The sequence below is a fragment of the Armigeres subalbatus genome, chromosome 1 (genome assembly GCF_024139115.2).
Source record: "Armigeres subalbatus isolate Guangzhou_Male chromosome 1, GZ_Asu_2, whole genome shotgun sequence".
Lineage (NCBI taxonomy): Eukaryota > Metazoa > Arthropoda > Insecta > Diptera > Culicidae > Armigeres > Armigeres subalbatus.
Genome location: NC_085139.1, coordinates 174,378,474 through 174,404,552, shown reverse-complemented (window position 1 = coordinate 174,404,552; position 26,079 = coordinate 174,378,474). Strand labels below are relative to the sequence as shown.

At 40.2% G+C, this 26,079-nt stretch overlaps 1 protein-coding gene across 4 annotated transcripts in view; it reads left to right on the top strand.

Moving 5' to 3' along the window:
• LOC134205545 (fasciclin-1) overlaps window positions 1-17,442 on the top strand; it is a 576,572-nt gene extending 559,130 nt beyond the window's left edge. For all 4 annotated transcript variants that reach the window (XM_062680847.1, XM_062680846.1, XM_062680848.1 and 1 more), the window contains 3 exons: window positions 1,098-1,257; window positions 4,391-4,535; window positions 13,334-17,442. In XM_062680847.1, coding sequence (XP_062536831.1) covers window positions 1,098-1,257; window positions 4,391-4,535; window positions 13,334-13,548 — 520 coding nt within the window. In that variant the 3' untranslated portion in view covers window positions 13,549-17,442. The remainder of the gene's footprint in view (window positions 1-1,097; window positions 1,258-4,390; window positions 4,536-13,333) is intronic.
• The last annotated feature ends 8,637 nt before the right edge of the window (window positions 17,443-26,079 follow it).

Here is a 26,079-nt window from a genome sequence, read left to right as displayed (position 1 = left end):
CCACCATTCATTCAATATGGCGTACAATGTTTTTGTTTTAATTTCGTTTAAATCATGATAACAAAACTTCGGAAGTATCGACGAGCTATTTTTCGACATAAAGAAGCCATACAAATACAAAAGAATCGATGTACCTCAACTAATTGCAAGTTTTCGCCAGGAGAAGTTAATTGCCGATAATTAGCACTAACTGCGTATGAACCAATCACCCAAAATGAGCGCTGAATTCGGGTATACTACCCAGAAACTGGGTACCAAAAACAGAAGTACCAAAAACGATGTTGGGTAGAGTGCCATTGTACCGCGGATGACAGGCGTTTCACCCTCCTGGTAACAAGCAATGAAGAACATGAAGGTTATGATTATTAAGTATAATATGTTTATTAAAGTGATTTGCAACAGTTTAAGAGAAGAGCCAGCGTATTGCGGCAAATCTTTATAATAAAGATAAAACAAAGATTTGCAGCCCTAGGTTGGCTCATCTCTGAAATTTGGAGGTGTTGGAGAAGATACCGAAATATTGGCAGACGCAAAAATGTTTATTATCTCAATGGATTCTTCAATTTATTTAAGGGTAGCTCTAGAACGACATTGGATAAGGACGTAACGGTAAAAAATATTCTCTCCGGTTCCTCGTTTGCATACATAGACAAAGAACTGGAAAGAATAAATTTTGGCTGTTACACGCTTTTCAAATGTTGGTTTAGAACTATAGATTTTTAAAATAGTTAGAGGCTTTAAAATTGACCTCAAATTATCCAAGGAATTGACTGAGACAATAAAACTAAATAAATTTGTGACAGAAAACGTCAATTAAAAGCACTTTTAGAATAAAATATAATTTTTTACGATTTTTTTGCCTTTCTTGTTTTTAGATCAGAACAAAAAAAAATATTTGAAATCTTCAAAATTATGTCGGGAATTTTTCTAATAATATCGGGAAAAAGTCGGGAAATATGCGGGAGTTTTAAAATGGAGATTAAGTGGTCACCCTGTCTGCACATATTTCTAATATAATTATCATGTGTATATTACGGATGATTTGAAAGTTAGTCGTTATTGACTTGTTAATACCTGTTCATTATTTTTGTTTGCAGCTTAACCTACCAATTCGGTCGCCTGAACCATTTCAACGAACAATTGAACAAAACCACCAAGCGATTCACTTATTTCATCCCCCGTGACAAGGCATGGATGCAATGGTTCCACGAACACCAAGGAGCGAATTTGGCTGATTTTCTATTCGACAAAGATCAGGTAAGCTCATTCCCTTTTCTTCTAGACAATAGTAATTTTCCCACATTTAAATAAAATAATAAATAACTTGCCTAATTACAAATTCAACTCACCAAGTCCAAGAGAAAACTTTTAATTCACTCTCAAGCTTTTTGTGCTTCCTGAAATTTATTATCCACCAAACAGCGTGATCCTTTTCAACGGCATGGAAAACTAGTACCCTTCTCAATGACACTCTTTCATGAAACTTATGAATTTAGTAGGTTGATTCAAGATGAAAAATAAGCCACAAGCCTTCAGTTTGAGAAAACATCACAACATAAAGAGAAAAGAAATGAATATATAATTTTTCAAAACCCAGCCACCTCGAACAATACAGCAAAATTAAGTTTTAATTAAAATTCAGCACCAGTCGGAAGTGAGAACACACCGTGTACATAGGAAATGAAAAATAAAAGAAACAGAAATGAAACCAGCTTTGGACTCAACTCTCTGACGTGATGTCAGCTCGGTGGCGTATCAAGTAGCGTTAAAGTAATTTATCAATAATTAATTAACATCTTGTCGTCCTTTCCCAACGGGATATTTGCGGCTGACCACGCTTTGGCTTGCTGCCTCTCACTCGCAACGTCCTGGCTTGGGTGATAGTCTGTGCCTAAATTTGCATAATTTTATTCTTCGGTCCACAGTCGCACCATCCCCACGGGCCAACAGAAGCACTCGCTGCACTTCTTCAAGACCGGCCGCTTGCACGAGAGCTCCGAACAACAGAACCGAGACTACTTGAAGTTGAAAAGATAAAAGCTTAGTTCATGGTGGTGTCCCTCAGGGAACTCTTTGATCTTTCGTTCCGACTTCCGAGATACAGAAGTGAAAAACGTGGAGAGAACGATTTTGAAAATGTATGTAAATGCCACAAAATGGTCCCGATGGGCTGGTTTTAAAGCCAATGTCAATAACTTACAAAGCCCAGTGGTCAGTACACCAGCACAGCATAGAGTCGGTTTCTTTGATTTCAAATCTTTTGAGCTCGAGTACGACAGGATGGTTGCAAACCATTTCGGCACGACCGGAAATAGAAAACAAACCCACGTGATTGGTAAATCTTTTTCGAAGTTTACTATCAAACTATCATTAACATCTAAAACAAATACCAGATCGAACCAAGAATTATTTTTTCTTCAATCCAAACATTATAATTAGCAGTATTGTGATATACTTCGTAGTCACTACTGATGTACTTGTGTCTTTCAAAATCACTATCCATATTGTGGTTTTTACGCGGATTTTTCACGCGTTTTTAAGAGGTCCGGAAAAACGTGAAAACCAATAAATAAAAATAAAATTTCCCTGAATAACGCAATACTTCCATAATAGAAAAAATTAAAAAAAAAAACACTTTTAAATGAAAAAAAAATGCAATATAAAAAAAGAATTTCCATTCCACAAATTACGTAACACTTAGAGGGGGGAGGGGGGGGTTTAGCGAAGTGTGACGATCCATACAAAATTTTCAGACGTTTTATACAAAAAGTGTGACATAGGGGGGAGGGGGGTTGAAAATGTCCAATTTTTGCGTTACGTAATTAATGGATCTTCCCTAAATAAATCAATATTAGCAATAAGCACTTACAAAACTTTCCATAAAATAAGTATTTTTTCCCACAAACAATTAAAAACTTTCCACAAAAAAAAATCAATAAAAAGCTACACAAAATAAGAAAATTTCCATAAAAAATAGAAAAAAGCAGTGAGATTGAATAAATTTTCCATGAACAATGAACGATTTTAAAGAAGGTATCATCTATAGAAAAGAACTCAGCTTTATTGCTTTTTTATTTCTCCATAGAAATTTTCAATCTTTTTTGCTCCTTATTTTAATTTTTTGTAGAAAGTTTTCAAAGTTGTTTATGTAAAATAATCATTTCATGGAATGTTTTTCAATTTTTTAGTCCTAGTATGCATTGATTTATTTATGGAAATTTGGTAGGTATTTTTTCAATGGAAAATTCTTTTTTATAATTTATTTTTTTTACTTTCAAAAGTACTTATCTATTTTTGTTTGTTGGAAGATTTTTATTTTACAATGTTATGAAAACTCATATGTGAATATGTACATTATGTGGAAGATGTTGTTTTTAAAAATGTAAAGTTACCACTTTCCCTTCAATGGGACTCGAACCCACGACCCTCAGTAAGCTAGACTGGTGCTTTAACCAACTAAGCTACTAAGGACCTCCGACGGCATTCGCAACTTAGCAGCTACTGAATGAGCTCGTGATTCCCAAATTGGACGCATAGTCAAATCACTCGCAATCCATTTATCAAGCCAACACTTCTTTCAACACTTTTTTTGTTTGGCATTACACTGGGGTCGCGATTTTTTACGTGGGTCGTTTTTCACGCGTATTTTGCAATTTACGCGTTTTTTGAAATCCACGCGTTTTTAAAAAAAAACTTTTTTCACACTTTTTTTCAAAATGGTTGGAGAACTCGAGAAAAGAGCGAAAAATCGATTTTCGATTAAGTAATTTCTACGCGGAATTCGGAATTAACGCGATTTTTGGGATTACGTCGATTTTTTATACATTTTTTCTTTGCGTGTTTTTTAACGCGATACGTATCCCCTGCTTAAAAACCGACTCCATTGTATTCAGTGAAATATTATTTTCTATTTATTGCTTCTACTCCAATTTATTTATATGCAGTTTATTATTTTTTGATGAATTTTTTTAAATTTTTAAGTGAAGTTTTTATTTCAGTCATTACTTGTAGCTGAAACCTGTGCGCCGATCTACTTTGAAGCGGCGGTGGCGTGAATGCAATTTTCTAACCTGGGCTCAATATCTGAGTCAAATTAAAAGAGATAAGTTTTAAAAGAGTCATGAAGAACATAATTGAAAGCTTTGCAAGGAAGCATAAGTAGCTTATGAGAGTGCATATAAAGAAGAGAAAAAATAAAGGCTAATCAATCTGTATTCTACAAACTTTATAAAATCAAACTTATCCCCTCCAACCAACTTCTACAGTAAATAAGTTTATGTCGTGTTTATTGCCGATCCATACCCATAACATGTTTATTGATTTATTTCTTTTCCTTTTTTCCCACTTCAAATCATCGAACACTCGTCGGGCGACAATTACTGAATTGCAGTCCAGATCTGTTCTGGAGCGTCACCTTGTGGTAGCGGATCGAGTGTTTACCATGTCCGATCTGCGGAGCATGTCCAACGATTCTCTCATCCTGCCAACTGTCGGACCACATAATCTACAGATCCGAGTGAAGGAAGAAGACCGGAGTGAGTATATTCCTATGTGGCATTTGTTAAGCATCCTAGTTGTAAGGCAAAGGCGTTAACATGCCTTGCCATGCGTATTCCATTATACTATGCTAGCTCCTTTCTGTGTGTTGTGACCCAAGATATTTGTTTAATCATGGAATCTAAATTCTCCCAAGTTTTGTTGGTTTTTACTTCTTGAGTGTGTCATCAACGAACGCCTGCATATAACGAATTTCAGGAGCACAAATTTGTGACTTGTCTGGTGGTTGACTTATCTACAAGTACTTTGTAATCACAAATAACTCGTCTACTTGCATCACCAGAGCTAGAGAAAAAACTTTCCTTTTAGTTAGACGATATGAGCATGCTGGTATGATGACAACTGAAGAAAAGTCAATTGCTTAACTTTTTTTTACAAAAACCCATTTCAAATTTGATTTATTTTAGAGAACCCACAACAACTGTTCCCCTTTGTCATTCCATTTGATAATACAGTTCCCCTGATACATATTTCACTGCGAATATTTCATAACACCCCGCTAATATATCTGTATATATCATCCATTTCCATCACAAACAAATCGCATTACTCTCGCGGAACAGCCGAAGATGATTATTCGAGTTCACTTCAGTCTGGTGAGTGTCTTCGTTTCGGGGTGCGATGTGTTTTTCCTTACTTGTTACTGCACCACACACAAAAAAAGGAACAAGAAAAACTTATTTTATCACAACACATTACCACGCGAAACAGACACTTGCCTGCACAAACACAAATGGGATTTAGGGATCAATATAGCAAGGGCAAAGCCGATACAATATCATTAACATGTTCCTATATTGATCATATTCACCAGTCGACAGTTTTCCAGTTTCCTGTTATCTTGCGTTCTTACTGACGAAAAATCACCAAAATTGAAACTAATAGTCAAATAATTTGTTTGAAGAACTGCGGCAACTACATAAGACCTTTTTTCTCAATTATGAGAAAAACTACAAAAACCTATTTTTAACAAATTAGCACCAAATATTTCGATTTTTTTAATATACATCGATAGTTAGGGGCAGGGATTGCAAAAATCGCTCTCATAGATAACGAACAACGATAAAAGAGAGGCATAAACCTCCTCAAATCATAACAAGCCATGAAAACAAAACTATCGCACTTGAAGGGAAAGAGGAGCAATATGCCTTAGCTAAGCAAATACTGCTTTAGGGGCAAGCCAGAGTAAACGCGACGAGAGATGCGACGCGACGCGACTCACGTAAAAGAATAACAATCATTATCAACAGGCTGTCAAATTGCACTGTCGCGTTGCGTCGCATCGCACGTCGCGTTTACTCTGGCTTCCCCCTTAGAGTCTTAGCTGTAACGATTTTCATGGGTATTTTTGTCTTTCTTGTATACTAAGTATACGTAAAGGCTATAGCATTGCTCCAGAACAGAACTTTTGATAGATGGAATCTTATGAGCCTTGCTTGTTACTCTTATATGTTTTCTTGTTTTATAATATGTACACGAAAAAGGCACCATCACCGCTAGGTGGATTCTTCTGGTTTGTTTAAGTAACAGTTAAACAATAAAGCTAGCTGATGGCCATTAAAAATTTGTAGAAAATCTCAATCAAATATCAGAAAAGTGGTGATATTTCGTTGCCGGAAAAATCTTGAGGCAAAGCGCCTTTTTACTGGCAGCTTTTGGGAACAACGCACCACGCGCCGGCAAATCAGCATTCTAGTATGGAGAGTGCGTGAAAACGAGTAGTACATTGTAGGTTAGTCCTCCTAGGGCGGTTTGCTTCTCCGAAAATGTGGAAAATTTCGTTTTTTTTTTCAATCTTCCTTTGTTTTGTTTTGACATTTTTTTTTGCCTAACCTACATAATTTTTGGTCTAGTTTTATTACAGCCATGCCAAATACGGTAAATATATGAGGGAATACCCAAAAGGCGAACACTTTGTTCTCGCTCATTTTATATTGAGGGTCATTTTTTTTTCGCACAACTATGTAAAATTTATCATGGGTTGTAGCCCCCCTAATATGTTCATTATCGTAACAGATACCGTAAACGTCTCTCACGGTATGCTACTTGTTAATGCACCATCGATGGTACTCGGCACTTTCCTTTCAGAAACTCCAAGTGTGCGTTAGTCCTCCACGAGCATCGTCCAGGTCTTTTTTTTTCTTCCTAAACAATGTAGGGGGAATCTGCTCAATAGACATCCTGGGTTGACCAGGAAGTGCTGGGTTAGGGGCCACCTTCAATGAGGGAGGCAGGACTTCATCCCCGACCAGCTAAACCGTTTCCATTGCCGCCAAGCCCATCGTCCCTTCGGTACAACCAGAAAGTAATGCTTCAAAGGGGGGCCAGTGCATAACGCACCCTCGAGGTTAGCTGCGTGTCCTTGCAGCATCGAACATCGTGACTCGCTTTTTTTAGAAGAACACCATGGTATCGTGCCAGCGCATTGCCGGCTTTCCAGGTGGCCTTACCACGCCCTATGTCCTCGGAAGGTGGGCAGGGTCGACTTCGCGCCTGCTTCCCTCTGCACGACTGGCATCAAGAATGATGATGCCGCGTGCACCCCAAATTGACCTTTCTGCGATAGGGCCTATTCGCCAGCACACAGAGGGACTTGCCGACGCGGTGCCTACGCCTGCCCCAGCCTTGACGAGGACCCCTTTCCGTCCTCGGGCTCGGAACCCGCCCGGTTGACCGACGCCGCGAAAGCGACGATACCATGTTGTTCTTCACGCGGCCACTTGTTCGATAAAAGGATCGAGTTCGACCACAGGGCACTGGAATGACCCATGAAGCCGACTCCGAACCCTTGGACCACCTCTTATTTGCGCCTGAACTAGCCATTCCTCGAGTCCACGCGCCACCTTCTGTGTAGCTCCGAGACGACTTGGACGATAGCCTATAAAACGGCGTTCCAGCCAACTTCATCTTTACACATCCTCCGGACTAGGCTGTCCGGGGTAGTGTCCAGACCACATGTGGCAAGCATGTGGTCGCGCATTGTGCGAAAACGCGGGCACACGAACAACACGTGTTCCGCCGGTAAAGGTAAAGGCTGTGGTAAATGCTGTGGTCGAGCCCATGACCTCCTGCTTGTAGGCAGAAATGATATCCACTAGACCACTGAGCTTGTCTACGAATTGGGCAACAATTCTGGTAATGAGAAATCGATGCACAATGCACATTCCAACTATACTTAATACTACCACTGAAAGCATAACTGTTCCATGTTGATATGAAATCCATTTCGCTATGGGAAAGTTATGTTTGCCATTTAATCAATTTTTTTAAATAATCAAGGCTTGAAAAATTCTTACCTCCAGAATATTTATATAATTTGAAAAAAATTCCTCGATTTTTAGGACAAATATTGTTTTTCTATTATCGATTATCGAATATCTCCTTACAAGCTTCAAAAAGAAGTTAGGGGTCACAGAAATTTGAAAAAAAAAATCTCAATTTTTTTAATCAATTATTGCTAACTGCCAGCATTTCCTTTTATAGAAAATTTTATGGATCTAGCGATACAAATCAAACCACCAAAAATCACATGATTGCCAAAGAATCTGTTTTGGGAGCTCAGAATCCCTTACGGATAAGATTTTGAGCGGACTTCGGTATGTACTTTCTAACTTCGTTCTGTAGCAGTTAATACGCAGGGCCGTGCCCCAAGCTGGCCCCCCATACCTCAGTATGGACAGAGCAACGCTAGCCAGAAGCTTGCGCTTGCTGGCTTAAACCGCAGAGCTATTGGACATCATCCGGGACAATGCCGCTATAGCTGTGGAGGCACGCTTGCAGGCGTAATTGACGTGGCTACCAAAGGTGAGCTTATCGTCGATCATTACCCCCAAAGAGTTTGATGGAGCGTTCAGAGGTGACCGTGCAGTTGCCTGCCCTTATCACCGCTTGTTGCTCCGACTTTCGGTTGTTAACAACAACCACCTCAGTCTTGTGGTGAGCCAGTTCTAACTTCCTGGAACTCATCCACTCCTCCACAATTGCGATCGAGTGGGCTGCAGTCAATTCCACCTCTTCGATCGATTCGCCGTAGACCTCCAGCGTAATATCGTCAGCGAAGCCGACGATTGCCACGCCAACCGGGAACTTCAACCTCAAGACACCGTCGTACATGACGTTACATAACACCGGACCCAGTATGGAACCTTGCGGAACCCCTGAGGTTATGTCAACGCACTTCCGACCCGCCTCCGTGTCGTATACCAGTACTCGATTCTGGAAGTAGCTTCCGAGAATCTTGTACAGGTACTCGGGAATTCCAAGACGCAGGAGCGCATCTGCAATAGCTGCCCAACTGGCACTATTGAAAACATTCCTCACGTCGAGAGTCACGGCGTCTACGGTCGACTTACCCTTTCGGAAGCCAAACTGGTTGCTCAATAGACCATCCGCACCCTCCGTGCGTATCAACAACCTGTTGAGGATGATCTTCTCGAGCACCTTCCCCGCCGTATCAAGCAGGCATATTGGTCTATATGCCGACGGATCCCCCGGTGGTTTTCCCGCTTTTGGCAATAGGACCAAGCTCTGCCTTTTCCATGCTTCAGGGAAGACTCCCTCGTCCAGGCATCTCTGCATAACAGATCTGAACATCTCGGGAGCCTCGGCAATGGCCGCTTTGATGGCCAGGTTCGGAATACCATCCGGTCCTGGCGCCTTACCTACACTAAGGGACTGTGCAATCCCCGCAAGTTCCGCCACCGTCGACCACCGTCGGCCACCCTGGCCCGTGGCAGCTCCACAAAGGGAGGCCAGGGACTTGGGTCGTGACGTGGGAAGAGTCCCGCGATGATCCTCTCCAGCATCTCTGGAGACCGCTCTGTAGGGGCCATCGCCCCACGTGTCTTGGCCATTACGACCCTATAGGCGTCACCCCATGGATTCGCGTTGGCACTTTGACACAGGCCCTCGAAGCAGGCTTTTTTGCTTGATCTAATCTCAGTCTTCAGAGCGGCTCTAGCAGCCACGAACGCCACCCGTCGTTCAACACGCTCCTCTTCTCTTCTGTGCGTGCTCGCTGCATCCGCCTCCTTGCCCGTAGGCAGGCGCGGCGCAGGTTCGCAATTGCTTGAGTCCACCAGTAAGCCGGTGGTCTCCCATTCCTAGGGTGGACTTTCCTAGGCATGGTGGCATCGCATGCACGCGAGAGTACTGTTACCAGCTGCTCGCCGCTCAGACCGAGAGTATTGTGCTCGCGGCGGAGCGCTTCCTTAAACACCTCGTCGTCGAAGTACGATGTCTTCTACATACGAGGACTAGGCCTCGGCCCTTCTTCCGTCCGCTGAATGCTGGTCGTATAGTCGATACTATAGCGAACCGCCAGGTGGTCGCTGTGAGTGTAGCCATCATCTACCCTCCAGTTCGAACTACCCGTTTGACCAGGGCTCAAGAACGTAACGTCGATAATCGACTCGGCACCGTTCCAGCTGTAGGTACTTTTGGTACCGACATTAGCCAAGTCCACATCCAACATGGCCAGTGATTCCAGCAGGATCTGCTCCCGTTGATTCGTGGATCGGCTTCCCCATTCCACGGCCCAAGCGTTGAAGTCCGCCGCTATCACCACCGGCCTACGCCCCATCAAGTTAGCCGTCAAACAATCTAGCATTCGACCGAACTGCTCGATCGACCATCGAGGAGGCGCATAGCAGCTGCAGAAGAAGACCCCGTTGATCTTGGCAATGACGAAGCCCTCGTGTGTCGAAGACATCAACTCTTGGACTGGGTATTTCCCCGTTGTCCATATCGCCGTCATTTTAGACCCATCGGTGACCCAATTACCGTTCCTGGCGGGTACCCGGTAAGGATCTGCTATGATGGCGATATCCGTCCCCCATTCAGCAACTGTCTGACACAGCAGTTGCTGGGCTGCATCACAGTGGTTCAGGTTTAGCTGCGTTACCTGCACTGTGATTTTGCAGCACGCTTAAACGCCGGGCACTTCGAAACCCCCATGTGGTGCTTGCTGTTCGCAGCTTTGCTGGAACAGATCAAACAGTTGGGAGGGTTCGTGCAGCATTGTGCCTTATGTCCCTCCAATCCACAGCGTCGACAGAGCTTGCTTCTGTCAGGGCATTTGCAGTCCCATTGCTTGTGCCCCGGTTCCAGGCACTTGAAGCAAACTTCGGGTTGCTCATATATGCCCACAGGGCATACCGACCACCCCACCTTGACGCTCCCTAACTTGACTACCTTGGAGGCGTCCGCTGCAGGTAGCCGAACCAATGCTACCGATATTAACTTGGTTTGCGGTGATTTAATTGGCCATTTGGCATATAAAGCACTAGTGCGACAACTGGTACTATAGTACTTTTACATCTAGTCTAATCATTGTTTTTTTTTTCATTTTATAGAAAAACTAAACGCGATTTGCGTTCGAAAAATCTTTTTTTGTTTATTTTGTTTTCGTCGTTGCATTAGAGGTCCATTTGAAACATTACATTAAGTTATTCACATCAAGGATGTTATCGATCATTTAGTAATTTGCGTTCGATTATTTAATAGTTTTTCAATAACTCATCCCAGAAGCTGAATTTCAAAATGTGTTGAATGATGGACATTTAGTGCGAAGGTTTTTCTACAACTCTGCCAAATGGTTTGTTGTTTGAATTCCATTAGTAACGGAGTTATAGTTGCAGTTTCAGTACCTTAGACTAAATGATAACCAAATTCCAATAATTTAATTTAAGTTACTGCAACTAGCGCTATAACTCCGTTATTAGTCAAATTCTAACAACAAACCATTAGGCAGAATTGTAGAAAAACCTTCGCACTAGAAGTCCACTATACAAGACATTTTGAAATTTAGCTTCTGGAATGAGTTATTGACAAACTACTAAATGATCGAACGCAAATTACTAAATGATCGATAACATCCTTGTTCACATCGGTAAACGGTGTTGAACTGTTTTCAACAGGATGAGAGAAATGAACCAGATTTCAGCAACCCACTGTGCCAAAGTGCTTTATGTTCAAGTCATTGAGATGTTTGGCGATATCTGATAGAAAAGCCAAGTCACTCATCTATTCAGGATCATTCAGCTCAATCAGTGGTTTTTCTTTATCTTATAAAACTAGTGTCATTTTCTTTTCGAAAAGAATAAAATCTCTCAAGCATGGTACCACGACTTAAATAGTCAATGAAATTCGCAATAATACAGTAAGTCTCCGTATTCAGATTTCATTTCCATCAACGTCATTTATAATTGGTGGGGGTTGAGTTCCCTAACGATAAAGTTGATAAAGTTGATTGTATTAAAAACGAGCGTTACTACCTGGGGAATATTGATCGTTTTAGCATGTCGATTCTTTTGGTGAATATGCAATGGCAGGGAAATATCGCCATACCTATGTGATTGTTTTTCCTTGTTTAAAATCGTCACAACCCAATTGTTCTTTCCTGTTATTGCTGGTGTTCCATCAATCGTAAGGTCGCTTAAGTTTTGGTGTTTCCTCAGGTGTTTCCCGTTAGTTGTTACCTGCATCAGGATCAAAGCTACCATTTTCTCTGCCATTCAAAGATGGCCATTGATTTCTCTTATAAAGGCAGCCATCTTTGCCACGTTTTTCACGTCAATATTTTCATCGTTTGTGATAGAGTAGAATATGAAGCAGGCGGCTTTTTCACGTAACGTAGCTTTCAAATCTTTTACGAAAACTTTTACTCTTCAGCTTCACCGTATTGAGATTCTCACGTCCGAATGTGTGAGTGGCGATAAAAGGAAAACAAACACTCCTAGATGGTGCTACTCAGCAAAGTTTGGGTAAAAATGAGTATATTTCCATATATTTTTTGACTCCTTCGCAATCATTGTGATGACTCGATCAATTTTGAGGTTATGAGCAGAAGGAAAACAAACATGTATTTACACATGCTGAATTGCACATCAGTGTGCGAGCGTTAAACGTCACTCATCTCTATTCCGCGCAAACTAATGCTACTGAAGGAGGCTATTTCCTTAGAACACACGATGTCAACATCAACCGAAATGCATTCCTTAACAAGTTTTCCGTCCTAGAAAGGTTTCATGCAATCTGCGAATATCTTACTAACAGCAAAACTGGCCCGTACTGCATTTTCGTATTTGCTCGGGTGTACCAATAATTTGATTCAATAAATGGAAATTTAAATTGAGTGAGCGCCCTTCCACCTTTGAAGGCTCTGAAGGCCCTTTCAAATATCACATTTCATAGAATGCTTGGATTCAGATTTTATTTCAAAGCAAACCGGCCTTCCTTTTTTTCAACGTGAACATAAACTACTCTTACAAATCTTTATTGAAAATGCGATATGTTCCACATCAACCTTTTGTGTCTTTTTCGTTTCAAATTTAAATCAATGGTTTTGCCGAGTTTTGCTGCGCGAGCTTTGATTTCAAGCTAACGTATATCTATTGAATAATGAATATTTAAAAAATGAGATAGATTTCTAGCCAGATAGAAAAGCTGGCGGGACGATTATGAGGTTATTTTTCTTACACGCCGCGGGTCACAAAAAAATTGAGTCGAGGGCCGCATCCGGCCCGCGGGTCGTACGTTGGGCAGCCCTGATCTATAGGATCCAATGCAGTTTTGAAATCAGAATCAGAAATGATTTTTTTGAAGGAAAAAAAACTATTTTTCACATTTGTTCGGCAATTATTTCAGATAATACATAGCACTGAATTAAGGGATATCAGTAGATAGATATTATTTGACAATTCCCAGAGTTTTGCTTTGCCAATAAACAATAAAATTTTATGAGAAACCTATCACAATACCGTTCTTTTTTTCGCAGGATTCTTCATCCAATGGAGGGAAACGAACAAGTGGATTCCCGTTTTTCGACCAGACGTCGAATGTACGAATGGCGTGATCCACGTGATTGATGCCCCCCTTGTGCGTGATCATGACATCACGACCAGCGGAAGCAGCAGCATAAGTATTTACACGACCACTATGGTTATCACATTAGCAAACACCGTTTTATTGTCGGCTCTGGTGCTGCTATAAGGACCTGTCCACCGCGGTAGATAGGGTAGGAGCTTATTCTCTTAGATATTTTGAAGATCATACCGAAAAAAGAAGAGCATAGTGTCACCAATGAGATGTCACGAATGGACAGAGGAAAGTCAAACATTAGAATTAATAGAATATTTTTCTTTCGTTTCTATATACAATTGGAACAAAAGCATAGCGAGTAAGAAGGCAACCAAGCATAAGGAACGTGGTAAACCAACATTAGATGATGGTGGATTAATTTTTAGCATCGACGCAAATCTTGACTGGGAGTATTTACCCTTCATACTTATACAGAAAGGGAGACTGATCCAAGTGGATGGTTTTATGACACAGTGGTTCAAAAAATAAACATATTTTAAGTTGTTTGTTCAATCAAGGTTTGGTTCATTTTTACAAATTCCATCTAACATACATTAATTTATGCAAATTTCACTGTGTTTGCAACAGCAGAGGATTTAAGTAGTCATTTTACAGGTTCACAGAAAAATTTTCGGTGGATTACCGAACAGTTGTACTGTTCAAAAATATGTGAACTGAATTAGGGTAATTGTACAATGAATCCCAATCAACAGTGTGACACATTTATTATTTTTCTAACAGTAGTACTGAAACTTTATTCGATTATTTAGTATAAGTATGCAAATGATTCCATTGTATCACCACAATGTGCGTAATGGATCTCTTAATAAGTGCTCTTGAAAATCACTGAAAAAGTCACGTGGTTTCCAAGATGGCCAATTGTTGGCTCTGTTGATGATCACCTGAAATTTAAATAGTTGAAAATCACTTTTGAAACTAAATATGTGGTCAAATTCTGACGACAGCATTCTACTTTATATATTGCACGCTAATTATTTTCAGTATTCGTACTAAGAAATGAATGCTTGACCACTTAACCACTGTGTCTCTGTGAATGGAAAGAAAAACATTTCCCTCTTGGAAGGATTATTTTTTGCTATCGGCATCACCACGTATCTCTTGAATAGCAGCAAAAGCTGCCGGCCTGCACCATGAGCAGGGCAACATTCCCGCCGTCGGGCAAGCTGTATTTTCTGGCGAACGAGTGGATTAAGCTCTTCTACTTCGTTGGTTGTAGTATTTTCAAAACCACCCATTGTTCATGCATTTTGCACCACTCTATGGCAGAAAAAAAACCTCTCAAATATTTCGCCAATAATTAAACTGACTGTTTCCTCGGACTCCTTCTCGGAATGGTTTCCTTCCAGTGCTTTTAGGATAGAACTACTCGACAGCTATGCGATCTGACTTGGTTAATGCAATCTATTGCGAATAAATAGATTCCACGAAAATTGTTAACATTCGGTGTTTTTCCCTCTACTTATTTTCCAAGATTCATTTGATTTTGAAACCATCAAATAATCACCGAATGTTAAAAGTAAACAAACTACTGCCGTTTATTAAAAAATCAATCAGACGAACTAAGGACGAAACAGGATTTAAAACAGGATATATGTCTTGTAACCTAGAAACAAATAATAAAAACAATAATATCCGTATTAGGAATCATCCATCGGTATCATCGGATCATCATAATAATTAAGCCCTATTGACATGCCAACAAGCTGATAGAATGATTAAATGTGAATTTCGAAGGTTTTCGTGTGTAAAGTCACTAATATAGTATTTCAAATTAATTTAAATTTGGGAGGCTGTACCGGTAGTCGTGGAATTCCAATTTGGGGTAGCGGTACAGCAACCCTAATTTTTCCGATTTTTTTTTTCAAACACGCCGGGGATATTAGTCAAAATTAAGTTGATATGGTTATCAAATATGTGATTTATGAGTTTTTGTGCACATTTGTGCCAATAACACTATCTGATATGTGAGAACGAACATAAACGTTATGATTAATTAGGTCAAATTAAAATTGGATTTCCACATACATGTCATTTGAATTTCTGTAGCCAGCATAAAAGGTAATGCTATATCAAAAGTTTATGTTGATCACACATGAATACAATTTGATTATTATAATCAGCTCAGCTTTTTGGTTCAATAATTCAACTGTTGCCTTTTCAAAAGTACGCCCCACTTGGCACACTTCTTCGTGCTGTAGTAATCGATGTAGAACCAATTCGTGTTGTATGTGATTCTACAGTAAGTCAGTGACGACCAATATCCCCATCGTAAGCAAAGCACACTGTTATCATAAAGGGCTGATATGGAACCGACTGGTATTCCCGGTAGACTATTGCGCTTCGAAACATCGCTTTGATCCTGTGCCGAAAATGGAAACATTTCCAGTAATACTTGTCGTATTTCATAATTTGTCGCTTGATGGATACAATTTCAACAGAATTACAATTATCATCATATTTTAATTGAAAAACAAGTTTCCGTGATTTTATTAAAAAATGAGAAATATCTCAAATAATCGCTTTTTATTTACAATAAAGCAAGTGAGAAATAGACAAAAATATAATTAAAACTATCGAGCTAAGTATGTGTGAGCAAATGAATGGCAAATTGTTGGCAACGTTAGATTTTCGAACTGAATTTACATGTCAGGAATCTACGGCGAAAATACTACTTTCGAAACTCGAAACTGATATGTTTATTAAAGTTCCCATCAACCCCTCTTAGTTATCGGAAAATGTTTCGGGAATATGACATGTTTTCTACTAAAATTATAAAACAACCATCAGTGCAATTATTTTCGATTGAAAAAATGTTATACCACTCAAGAGTTCATTTACTTAAGCCAACCTCAATCAGTTGGTGTGCCTTATTGGAGAAAAGCAAAGCATGAGTGTGTAAACAAAAATAAAATTCTTTCGAATTATGTATTTCAAACGGAACAGTCCTCGACAATTCTATTGCCATTCATTTGCTAAAAAAAAACTATTTTCAATTAGCGATAATTGTTGAAATAAGTAAAACAAAATGATTCATGTAAGAAATTTACAAACGGAGAAAAATGAACGTGACAAATTATTTGTAACCGGAATTTAAGTACACTCATTGCCTTTCGTAACAAAATATGAAAAATGTAAAAAAAATAAGTGACATTACGTATAAGCTATTAATGGACTTGTAAAGTTTAAAATGATATATTTTGCGAATAAAAAAATATATTTATGCTGTAAGAACTCCAAAGTACCCTAAAATGATATTTTCAAGATATTTTTATTAAAATTTCTAAGGATGTGTAATGTTTTGTGCTAATTTATTTATAGTATCATACTATCATAACTACAGACAAAAACAGAATATGTTTGAAGAAGTTCAAAAAACATCTACGTACGCCAACGCTAACCTAATATGTTTTCGCGAGATTGTTAGGAAAATTGTCATTCTACGTATAACAAAACTTCATTCTCTCGAATCACCATCTATTCAATAGTTGTTAATAAAATCATCCAAACATTCACAGCCGTAACAATTAATAAGATGTTAGTGGTACTCGACAACATGTAAATTCCCCTAGCAGCTCATCCAATTACTAGTTCAAATAGTATTACACGTTCTAGATAAATCAAAAAAGAGTATTTAAAAGGAAATATGAAATTTGGCATATAATAAGACAGCATCTCACAACAAAACTGATCGTCGATTCCCGCTTGATAAAAAAAAGTACACTAAAAGCCAATATATACTACACAAGAGAAAAAAACATGGAATTGCATCAACAACTACAGTGGCTATGGCAAGCGCAGAAGAAAAATATTGTAACATATGAACATTTATGTCCATACCAGGTGCAAATCGTAAAACAATCGTATAAATGAAGAGTGTGTGCTAATCGTATAAATACAGATGCGAATCACGTCAGGAATGTTCGGATCTGTTCCTTCTGAATGATTTGAATCCCATGAGTCGATAATAAACTATTCATACATGCTGAGATTGATATATGAAAGCGATGCAGTGATATTTTGTGTATGGCATAGAACAATGAAAAAGAAATCCAAATAGAGTTGAGTTTGCCCGTCAGAAAATAAAATACCTATCAAGGAATACCCACCGAAGAAACCTTAGGTCCTTAGGTGATCCTTGTTGCTTAAGTCCTTCTGGAAATCTATTTCACCTTCACCTTGCTCTGTTGGCAAATTTTGCACCTCTCAGTTCTGCTAACGTGGTTCCATTTCGTAAAGCAGTTCTTGAGTTTGTCTCTCTTCCCGTTCGCTTTGGGTTCCTCTGCGATCATCGTGTACGAAGTGCGTCAAGCGTTTTTTTATCCAGAAACTACAAACAGCGGTTGACGAAGTAATTCGTAGTTGTTTGAAGTATCGGTTACGGAAAAGTAAGCCGGTTCTACCTCGAATAGCACCACTTCCTATCCAACGCTTGCAGCCCTATGTAAGAGCGTTTAGCTACGTGGGACTGGATTATTTCGGACCGATCGATCGAGATCACCGTAGGCAGGCACACGGAGAAGCATTTCGTAGCACTGTGATGTAGCGTACAGTCTAAGCTCGGAATCTTGCAAAAAAAACTATCAGGCGATTCATTCGGCGACGGGGTTCCCCAGTTCACATTGTGCTACTGGCTCCGTCATTGACAAGCACTACGTCGAGTTTTGCAAGTTCCTCGAGTAACGCTTGTCCCCTCTGATTGGTGCAGCGGCTGCCCCATTCCACTGCCCAAGCATTAAAATCTCCCGCTATAACGAACGGGCTCCGACCTACTATGTCGGACGATAGCCTGTCGATCATCTGGTTGAATTGTTCCATTGGCCACCTTGGTGGGGCGTAGCAGCTACAATAGAACACACCATTGATCTTGGCTATCGCGACACCCTCCGCGGAGGAGTGTACAACCTCTTGAACCGGGTACCTTCCCGTTGTGCAGATTGCCGCCGACCTAGACCCGTCCGCCACCCAGTTGCCGTTGTCGGCAGGGACGTTGTACGGGTCGGACAGGAGGGCGACATCGGTCCTCGACTCCGAGACCGACTGCCACAGCAGTTGCTGGGCAGGTGCACAGTGGTTCAGGTTCAGCTGTGTTACTTGCACGGCTTTTTCCGATTGGCTTCTCCGAAGTGACACGCAAGCCAGCCCATAGCATGGTTCTGGGCCTGCTTCTTACTGGCGCAGATAAGGCACCTAGGTGCCTTGTCGCATTCCTGCGCCTTGTGTTCCTCCTCGCCACAGCGACGGCACATCTTGCTTCGGTCTGGGCCCTTGCAGTCATAAGACTTGTGCCCGGACTCAAGGCACCGGTATCACCTGTCCACTGAAGGTGGCTGTTCTTTCGCCGCAGTAACACCGCGTCACGCCGAAAGCCATTTTACCCGGCGGCGGCGTGAATCGGCGTGGCGATTTTTTCATTACGTTTTTCTAAGATCTTTTTTTGCATTTTTTCGGCATATTTTCAAGACATTAAAAGAAGATTTTTTTGATTTTCGCATGTTAAATCTTATGAACTTCTCCAGAAATATCTGGAGAAAAATCAAAATTTGGAAAATATTTTACACTACCAAAAATCCACACATTTTTATTGGCAAAAATCCATAGATTTAAGTTATGATGTATATAAGCGCACACATAATCATTCTTCACGCAAACCACTAATAAAATATATATAGAAATAAATTTTATGTGCGGTCACGAATAAGCAACAATTTGATTTATGTGTGGATCCATATCGATTATATTAGGGTGGTGCTATTGCAAAAATTTATAACGGCGACACATATATTATATATAGTTATTATTAGCAGTGTAGGATTGTTTGAAGTTTTGAGAAATCTTTGGAATTATCAAGAGAAGCTCTTTTGAATTCCCAAATAAAATTGTTTGGAATTTCAGCAGAAAATTTATCGCAATATACATGAGAAACTTCAGAATTTTCACCAAAAAATGTTCTTAACTTCTACAGGAAAAAATTCGGAAATTTATGAAAAGTTCTTGTTGAGTTTCTGTTAAGTATTCTTCCAAATTTGCACAGAACCTTATTGATAATTGTAGGCTAGTCGAGTCAGGTACGAGACACTGAAGACGACCACACAGTTGTGGTCGAAATACGTATCTGAAAAGATATCGAAATAATTGGTGGAATCTAATGGAGTTACGTAACTCGTCTTAGACGGTTGGATACATTCCATTAAAAAGAGCTTAAAATATTTTTTTCTAGTTGAATGGGTTTTTTTTACCGTTGGCTTTCTCAGTCTATAATAAAAGAGACGGCTAGTTTGGCGTGTCGGACAATAACCCGGTGAAAATGGTTCTCGACAACGATCCGACGGGTACAAGAAGGCGAGGTGCGCAGCGGGCAAGGTGGATCGATCAGGTGGAAGATGACTTGCGGACCCTCCGTAGACTGCGTGGCTGGCGACGGGTAGCCATGGACCGAGCCGAATGGAGAAGACTCTTATATACCGCACAGGCCACTTCGGCCTTAGTCTGAATAAATAAATAATATAGTTTGGCGTGACCAACGATAAAACAGTCAATTCTTAAGAATTTCCGCGGGAGACTCTAAGGAGTTTTCGAGAAAAATTCTCTGGATTGTTCAAGAGAAATTCTCCGTAAGTTTAACGGAAACTTCTTTAGAATTTCCGCGGAGGATTGTTCAAAATGATTCAACGAAAAATTGTTCGAAATTATTGGAATTCTACGGGAAATTCTTTGTACAGTAGACGTTCGATAACTGAAAGTCATACAATGCTTTCAATTGCATTTCGAAAGTTACATCAGTTTTGCAGTTATCGAACAGCCGAGCTACAAAATTATGTCAAAGTCGATGATAGCTGCATAGCGATGAACAATCAGATGCACTTCTATTTTGACGACGTCTGACAATTGTTTGACGTCTAGAATGCGTCATGTTGCAGTTATCGAACGACTAGTGTATTGTCCGTAAGAAATTCTTGGGAAATTCCATTGGCTGAAAGCCGTATGTCCGAACTGGTAATTTGGCTGAAAAAGTCGTTTTCCCTAACAGGTCGTTTGGCCGTTTGTCCCAAAAATGCCGTTTGGCCGATATGGTCTTTTGACAGAATGGGTCATTTGTCCGAAAATATAATTTAGACCAACAAGTCATACGGCCAAATGTCAACAACTGAATGGGTAATTTAGTCCAAAATATCCATCCGTTTGGCCTAATGACATTTACGTTGAAAATGCCTTTTGTCAAACGACTGTTGAACGAAATTTCGTAACCTCTCTAGCCAATACTGGCATTTAAGCCAAAAGCCAGCTAACCAAATCCCATTAAGCCGAATTGAACGTTTTTCCGAAACTGTTATCAGGTCAAAAATGGTTTGACCAAAAGTGTATTTTTAACGAAAACGACATACAGCCGAAATCGACATTCAGCCGAACTGGTATTTTGGCAGAAAAAATCGTTTAACCGAATAGATCATTTGACCGAAAATGACGTTTGGTAGGAATGGTAATTTGGCCCGAAAATGTCCTTTCTGCAAAACAACCCTTCTGGCCGAACGACATTTTCTGTCAAATGATCTATTCGAATAAACGTCTTTTTTGGCAAAATAATCCATTCAGCCGAACGACACTTTTCAAGGAAGGTTGCAGAAAGGGCCTTTATGGGCCAAATGGCTCTTTCTGCCAAAAGCAATTTTTTACCAAACGGCATTTTTAGTATGATGATGATGTGTATTCGGTCAAACGACTTTTTCACCCGAACGGCATTTTCAGCCAAATGACCTGTTAGGGTAAACAACTTTTTGCAAGTCCGTCCAAATTTTCCTTTTGGCTGTACATCGCTTTCGGCCAACCTACATTTTCGTTCAAACCAGTTTTGATCTGATAACAGTTTCCGTGAATCGTTTTGCTAAATGGTACCTGGCTAGATGTCTTTTAGCCTAAAGTCCAGTATCGACTTAAAAATACAGAGGCCACGGAATTTTGTTCAATGGTCAATTGACAAAAATACCATTTCGCCAAACAAGTGGCCATTTCTGACCATATTACCCGTTCAGTACGTTCAGTCATTGAAATTTGGCCGTATGACCCCGTTAGACCAAATAACATTTTTGGCCAAATGGTCCATTCTATCAAAACTATTTCTGTCAAATTGGCATTTTTAGGCAACGATGGTTTCGGCCAGACGACCTGTTAGGGCAAACGGCATTTTCGGCCAAATTACCAACTTGGCCGTCTGTCTTATTGAAATGGGATGGAACTTACCAATCGAAATAGAAAGAATTTTCTGAACAATCCTCAAAAAATCCGAGCATTTTTCCGATGTTTTAAAGTTGGCTATGCCAAACTAGCCGTTTAATGATGAACTTCTCCCTGCGAAAAAAAAATCACTCTAATAAAGGATAAAAAAAACTAACCGTCTTGATTAATTTAGATTGGGGAAGTCAGCGTTAAAGCATCTCTTTCACTAGTCATAATTTTTTGTGTGAATTTTAAAGAATACTCAAAATAGACTCAATAGGAACTTTTCGTTAATATTTCGAATATTTTCCTGTAGAAATTTGGAACAACTTCCCATAAAAACTTTGTAGAGATTCTCATTATCTGCGAGGTTTCTAAGCCAGGTTACAATTTTTGCATACGTATTATCAGGAGGCTTACACGATGATACTTTTATGCCCAGAGAAGTCGAGACAATTTCCAATCCGAAAATTGCCTAGACCGGCATCGGAAATCGAACCCAGCCACCATCAGCATGGTCTTGCTTTGTAGTCGCGCGTCTTACTCCACGGCTAAGGATTCTCCCGTTATTGTTGTGAAAATATCCAAAATGACCAATTCCGCCAAACGACACTTTCGACCGAATGTCCTTTTGATTAAATTGTCTATTCAACCAAACGACTATTTCGGCCGAAGGACAAGTTCACGATTTTTTCAGCCAAAGGAACTGTTCGACCAAATGACACTCTCGGCCAAATATCTGAAGGCTAGATATCCTACCAAAGTCTGATAACATAATAAGAGCATATAGAATATTTTGATTTTGACTTGATTCATAATTGTTTTCAAATATGTATAAATCATCATGATTGATTACAAATTTTGATCTCTAAATTACTAAATTGAATGTTATGACATCACACCGTGTACCTATTTTGCTATCGGAAACCAATATCAAATTTAGTTTTCGATTTGCTCTCATCGATAGCAGAAATAGTTTTTGATTTTATGTCACAGTAAGATAGTAAGATCACGTAAGATGAACCGTTTAAACAATCGAAAAGATATCAAATTAAGTAAACATAATCGATGATTTCACAACATTAAAACAAGTTATCGATTTGCTCTTAAGCTTTGCTCGGGTAAGCTTCTACCAAATAGTCTTTTCGGTTAAACGATTCGGCCTAACAACTTCCAACCTTGTGACTTTCTGCCGAACAACACTTTTCTGTTCAAAAATTAAATTTCAAACAAATTTTTTATTTCAACTGGAACTCCTTCGCAATTTTCACGCTCAGTTTTTACGGAGAGCTCTTCGAAATTTTAACAAGATGTTGTATGGATTTTTCATGGAAATAATTGTTATCTTCACGAAAAATTCTCTGGAGTTTCAACGTAATGTTCTAGAGATCTATCAGCAAATTATACGGAAAATCCAATGAATCTTAGGAGTTTCCACTGAAAATTTTTAACAGCTTGGAAAATTATAGATCATTATAGATTATGACAAATTTTAAACGGCGGCGCGCCGATGCAAAAATGTCGGGGGCGGCGTGCCAAAAACTGTCGGCGGCGGCAACGGCGTGGCGCGGCGGCGCACACCTCTAGCTAGGGGAGGAGAGGGCCTTGGTCTGGTTACCTTTGGCTACCTTATCTGCTGCCGCTACACGCCTGATATAGGCGTCCTGCTCTTGTCTTGCGACTCGAACAGCTTGCCGAAGCACCTACAGTAGGGTGGCTCAAATTAGTATGGGAAAAACTTTGTTCAATTTTTTTTTGATGGGCCGCCATCTTATTCGGTTCTATTTGATGCCCTGATGCTCTGGACAAAATTTCAGCCAAATCGGTCAACGTTTGGGCGGTGCTAAATTCGTTGGAAGTTTATATGAAAAAATGTATGCAGAAACATCCAAAAACAGTAAATTGCAGCTAGACTACACAACTTACGATGAAGCACTATGATACTCATTCAGATCTTGGAGAATTTAATACAGAATGTTATGCAGAAAACCGCGAGCAGATTCGAGTTTGCCCGGCTAAGTTATTAGCATTTCTCTGCAGTGGGGTTGGAGCAAATTTCGTTTCTTTTACCTTTGAAAAGAAATAAATTCACCCCTACAACACTCCTGTAAAATGCTAATATCTTTGCGTAATAAACTCTAATCTTCTCGCGGTTTTCAGCATAACATTCTGTATTTTATTTTACAAGAACTGAATGAGTATCATGGTTCTTGATCGTAAATTGTGCCTTCCAACTGCAAATCACTATTTATGGATGTTTCTCCATACATTTTTCCATATAAACTTCCAACGAGTTTAGCACTGCCCAAACGTTGACCGATTTGGCTGAAATTTTGTCCAGAGCATCAGGGCATCAAATAGAAACGAATAAGAGGGCGGCCCATCAAAAAAATTGAAAAAGTGTTTTTTGAGCCACCCTAACCTACAGGCCCTGCTTAAGCTCCTTGTTGTTGTTCTGCTTGCCGCTTATGAACTCGATGATCTCATCGAGTTGCTCGGCCACTACCCGTATCCCTGGTAGTGGCTCATCAGGCGTGCAGGCAGGGCTACTCCCCACCACCACTGGAGACTCTTCGGTACTGCCAATAGCAGCAACCGTCACTCCACTCTCCCCCTCTCTAATAGGGGTCCATCACCTCCATCTCCAACGATTTTTGTCTTTCAAGGCTCATTGCTATATGGGTCCCCCTTGCGGCTGCCGCCGAATCCTACTGGAGTAGTCGCCTTTAGTGATCCCATGGTTATCTATGCCTGCCTTGCGGCAAGCAGGGAGGCCATGCGAGGGTTGACACTTGCGTGTTCAGAGCCAGATCAGCGCAAGTCAGGAAAGTGCATCTGAGCCTACTCCCACCCAGTAGGCAAAACTGGATGGCAGGATTGGGCAGCGTGCTACAAGACCCGCCACGGTTTTATGGGACGGAAGACAGCCTAGCCATTAGCCCACTCGCCGTTTCGAGTCGGTGTCACCCGGCCCTACTAAGAGAGTAGAATGTCAGACTGCCAGCCCTCGCTTCACAATATCACAATATACCATACACATAGCCATGACGTGCCTGCCAGAACCATAATTGGGTCCTAAAATGAAGAACCGATATTCGATTTTATTTCAGGGAACGATGAAGTTAATCATCCTGAACGTGTCAGTTTTTCTTTTGACTCAAAAATTGAAAGGAACATTGTTTAATTTGAAATTTGAAAATAGATGAAAAATCCTTCCTCGACATTTTCGGTCTTGTTTGACGTAAGGATTCAAACGCACTAGCAAAACACCGCAGGGCACTTGACTCAACCTTTGACAGTTAATATATGGGCCTGACGTTTTGGGTTGATGGTTGATTCGTTCTGAAATGTTGCACATGCCAATATTTGCCTGCAAATGTATTAAACATAAAAATATAATTTTTACTGATTTAGACTTTTACCAGATTTTTTATAACATCGGTTCAAGTATTCTTGACCGATGCACTATCGTTTGCAACCATAAACGAGGTAGGGCTTTAGGACCCAATTGAAACCATACTGGCGTCAGCCACGCTCCCTCGTTTGTAGTTCATTTAGCCGCCTAGCCCTTCAACTGCCGTTGATACGCTATCGTTTCCAGCGAGCACCGCGCGGAGGCGAACTACACTGCCCGCCACCATCTGAGACTTGTCCGCAATCCAACTGCCGTTTCCAGCAGGGATGCGGTATGAATCGGACAGCAATGCTACATCAGCTTTACATTCGGTAACCGACTGTTGTAGCAGCGAACCGTACAAATATTTGAATCTCGTGATTCAATCGTGGTTCAAATCTGCAGAAAATATAACGGAGCGTTATACCAGTTTTATTTTTTTGACATTTGACTGGTATAAAAAATGAATCTAGAACAGCTGCTGGGAAAATGAATGTTTCAGATTCATATTTAAACTGACAGCCCCGAACGATTTGAATCACTGCTGATTTTACCCTAAGAAGCAGTTACAAGCAGTGCATGTCGCTGGCGAATACGTTAAGGAATAGGTGGCGCAAAGAGTATTTTCCGACACTGAATCATCGCAGTAAATGGCACGAGGACGGTAGAAGGCTAGAAGTAGGGGATCTGGTTTTCATCATGGATGATAAGAAAGGCGAAACAGGAGTTCGAGGCATAATCGATGCGAGTATGCGGTATGCGAACACAATACGAAAGAGATGAGCCAACGTCAAACGTAGATAGGAGATCATAAATATTAAAACGCTTTAAAACGTGTTATGAACGGTTCTTTATTAACAATATAAAATTTATTGAATTCTTCGATATTATCGTGATTTTTGAACTAGTGTTCATCAGACTAGGGGAATAACATGAGTCTACGTTTACGTTTGTAAGATCGCGTTCAATAGTGAAATTTATACCGTATCTCATGTATTTGTATTCACTAGGTTAGACATTGTGAGAGGCAAATGCTA